The sequence below is a fragment of the Equus caballus genome, chromosome 29 (genome assembly GCF_041296265.1).
Source record: "Equus caballus isolate H_3958 breed thoroughbred chromosome 29, TB-T2T, whole genome shotgun sequence".
NCBI lineage: Eukaryota > Metazoa > Chordata > Mammalia > Perissodactyla > Equidae > Equus > Equus caballus.
The window spans coordinates 10,345,578-10,349,523 of NC_091712.1; the positions used below are offsets into that span (position 1 = coordinate 10,345,578).

Consider the following 3,946-nt stretch of genomic DNA (forward strand, 5'->3'; position numbering starts at 1 on the left):
ATGTCTAGCTGTTTTTCTGTCTATTTTTCTGTAAGTAAGAGAACAGAGAGAATTGAGACTGCGTGGTCCAAACATCCCTGCACTAACAGATTGTGTGACCACAAGAATATCACTTTCAATCCACCATTGGTGAAACGGGGTTTACAGTTCCTCACTGCTTAGCTTTATTGTGAAGCTCAGTGATTCAATAGATGTGAAGAACTAGGCACAGGTAAACTCTTCACAATGTCATTATCATTGCTCTTAATAGTAAGATTTTTCAGCTCAGTTGACTCAAGTGTTCATATTTTTTTAATATTTTGAGAATAGACAGGTTTTATCAGTTTAATTCTCAAACATATTGGTAAAATATATCTTGCCTTATCCTATTTAATTCTAAAACACATGGAAATCATTCTTAACATTCAAAATGTTTTTTGTGGATATTTTTTCTTCTATCATAACCTGAAATTATATAAAGTGCAGCTACTCAATTTGTTTTAATTTACAAATCACATTGAAAAATTTCCAGTTTCTAAAAATAATAGCTGAGTTATAGTTCAGGATGTATGTTCATGTGCTGTTTCCCCTGAATCCTAATTGTTAGTGCTAATTGCTAATAGGTAATGCCAATCATAATACCAATGCTAATTACTCATCATTCTAAAATTGAAATTTCTTTCTTAAAAATAAATAAAAATAATTCTAGAACAGTGAATGCCTCTTATAATGGATAACCTTTTCATGTCTGAATTTGCAAGAATAGTTTCCATTGCCCACTTTATTTCCTCCCATACAATTTTATTTCATCATGGATGAACTGACACCAAAAGAAACACTTATAATGTAGACAGTGACTCATGGCCCAAATGGGAGATCACCCATATTTGTGGCTAAACGGTAGACATAGACTACCCATATCCAGACTTAAATATTCTGAAGATGATGGTGATGCTGATTATAATAAACATTTATTTAATAAAAATACTCATTTAAACACATGTAAGGTAGCATGTTCACACACACATGTGCACACACACCATACTAGGGTATGTTTAACTGCTGCATAGCATGCTATATACCTTTAGGTGGTGGTGTGTGTATCACTGTAGTACAATAGTACCAGCTGGTATAATCTTGTCCAATCCATTTCAAGAATTATTGATTTTAAATAATCAGTTTTACTTAAAAACATTCTAGAAAAGATTGGTTGCTAGGTGTCAGTGCCAAAGTACGAAGAAAAATATTTTTTAAAGTTTTCTTCCAACTTTTATGAGTTCACTACATAACAGTTAACCCATATTTTCTTTTCTTAATTGTGCATGAGTGATCATTTTATTCTGCAAATTTTAGGGCACAGCAGAGCCATCATGGAATCAATGCAAGTGGACAACACATCCTCTACAGACTTCACTTTAATGGGGCTGTTCAACAGAAAGGACATCTCAGGCCTTCTTTTTGTCATAATTTCTATCATCTTTTTCACTGCGCTGATGGCCAATGGGGTCATGATCTTCCTGATCTGCACTGACTCATGTCTCCACACTCCCATGTACTTCCTGCTCAGTCACCTCTCCTTCATTGACATGATGTACATCTCTACCATTGTGCCAAAGATGCTGGTTGACTACCTGTTGGGTCAAAGCACTATCTCCTTTTTGGGATGTACAGCTCAGCATTTCCTCTACCTCACCCTTGTGGGAGCCGAGTTCTTCCTGCTGGGCCTCATGGCCTATGACCGCTATGTGGCTATCTGCAATCCCCTCCGCTATCCTGTCCTCATGAACCGACGGGTCTGCTGGATGATCATAGCAGGTTCCTGGTTTGGGGGATCTTTGGATGGCTTTCTCCTAACTCCCATAACCATGAGCTTCCCCTTCTGCAATTCCCGGGAGATTAACCATTTCTTCTGTGAGGCACCTGCAGTCCTGAAGTTGGCATGTGCAGACACAGCTCTCTATGAGACAGTGATGTACGTGTGCTGTGTTTTGATGCTGCTGATTCCTTTCTCTGTGGTGATTGCCTCTTATGCCCAAATCCTGACCACAGTTCACCACATGAGCTCAGGGGAAGGGAGGAAGAAAGCATTTGCCACCTGCTCATCTCACATGATAGTGGTTACCTTGTTCTATGGGGCTGCCATGTACACCTACATGCTGCCACATTCTTACCACAGGCCAGACCAGGACAAAGTCTTCTCTGTGTTCTACACCATCCTCACACCCATGCTAAACCCCCTCATCTATAGTCTGAGGAACAAGGATGTGACCGGAGCTCTGAAGACGGCACTGGGGAGAATCAAGGGTACACAAAGAGTGTCAGGGGATGCCTTTTGACAGTTTCTTCCCACTTAGCTGGTGAATGGAATCCTCCGTGACCAGTGCGGCCATGCTCTCAATGAACGATTAAACTGGAGGGTAGCGTTCAACTGTGTAGATAAAAAAAAAGTCAGTATAAGACATGTTTCCCCTTGGTCTCCTTCCCTTCACTCTTCATTCCTTTCTATGTCTTCCTTTTCTCCTGTGCTGTTCATGTGTATTCAAAATAAATGCACAGTGGTTTCCAGAAACACAAACTAAACTTTTTTTGCTCTGAAATTTTATCTTTTAGAGACAAAATAAGTTGCATGAAATTTTAAATGGCATGGATTATGCTGATGAGTGCAGGAGGGAAGATGTTACTTTTTGAGTATATGCTACTATGTACAACTGCAGTTCACCATCTAAGGATAAAAGAAATATCCTCTTTTCTATTTATTAGAGTAATACTTTGACACAGCCTTTTAGGAAGATGGCTGGGTAGCTATCTATGTGTTCCAATTTGTTGGGTAGTATGAAGAATCACTGAGCATAATTTTCTTGAAAAGCCATTGCACTTGCTACAATCATTAAGTGTTTTTTAAAAAATTTTCTGAAGAAACACAGTATTTAACTTTTGGTTGTTTCCAACGTATTTGTGCAAACTATTTGTAGGATAAGGTAAAACTCATGGATGAGAATAAGGGACATTGCCCAGACAGACAACATGTGAGCACTGTGTGGCTGAGAGGGTTTCTAAGATGTTGGCAAAACACACATGGATATGAGTTGGGAGAATACTAAAATTATTTTTCAAATATATCACAAAGTCATCAAAGTTAAGCATATATGCCAGGTAATAGGAGTTAGCTCATGATTCATATCCATGCTGCCCAACAATCCAGGAATTGAGGACAGAAAGGATGTGACAAACCATGTTCATTGTCCCATTTGATTATATGATGAGTTTACTCAGGGACAAAAAGGGGTGACTTTATTAAATTATTAATGATCATAATTATAATCACATTGGTCAATCTGTCTAAAACTTAATAATTTATGTGCTTTATCAGGTTTATTATCCTCTAACAACCTCATATGAAAAAGAAACACTTTTTATAAGTTCTAATTTACAGATGAGAGCAATGGAGGTCAGGCACACAAGGAACTTCTGTAGGGTAAACATTTTTAATTAGTGCCCTAGATCACAGGATTTCAAGGAATGCAATTGATAGAGCACTGTATCTTTCAGATACAGCTTCCTCATTCATTCTTCCATTCATCATAGCTATTAGCTAGATAGTCAAAGCACCTGCATTTAAGAAGTTTGTATTCCAATGGAAGAAAGACAATGAAAATAAAGAACAACAAGGAAGCAAGTAAACAAATGACTTATATTCCCACCATAACATATGTGGCAGCAAAGACTAAAACTGAACATATCCAAAGCTCTATATGTTCAAGAAATTCCTTGCACACAAGAAATTCCTTGGGTGAATTTCCAGCAGATGTGTATGCATAGTCTTCAGCAAAAGACACACGGTAACAGACGAAAATTAGAAACTACTTAAAAACATACTGTGAAATGGATAAGTAAATTGTGAGACATTCATACAATAAGAATAGATGTTCCAATACTACTAGCAACAACATGGATTAATCTCGGAAAC

The 3,946-nt window shown here is 37.6% G+C and overlaps 1 protein-coding gene across 1 annotated transcript; it reads left to right on the top strand.

Annotated features, from left to right (window-relative positions):
- Positions 1 to 1,358: 1,358 nt before the first annotated feature.
- Positions 1,359 to 2,389, top strand: OR2T1B (olfactory receptor family 2 subfamily T member 1B). Its single transcript, XM_001488476.5, has one exon. The coding sequence runs from the start codon at positions 1,359 to 1,361 to the stop codon at positions 2,313 to 2,315; it is 957 nt and encodes a 318-aa protein (XP_001488526.5). The 3' UTR covers positions 2,316 to 2,389.
- Positions 2,390 to 3,946: the final 1,557 nt, after the last annotated feature.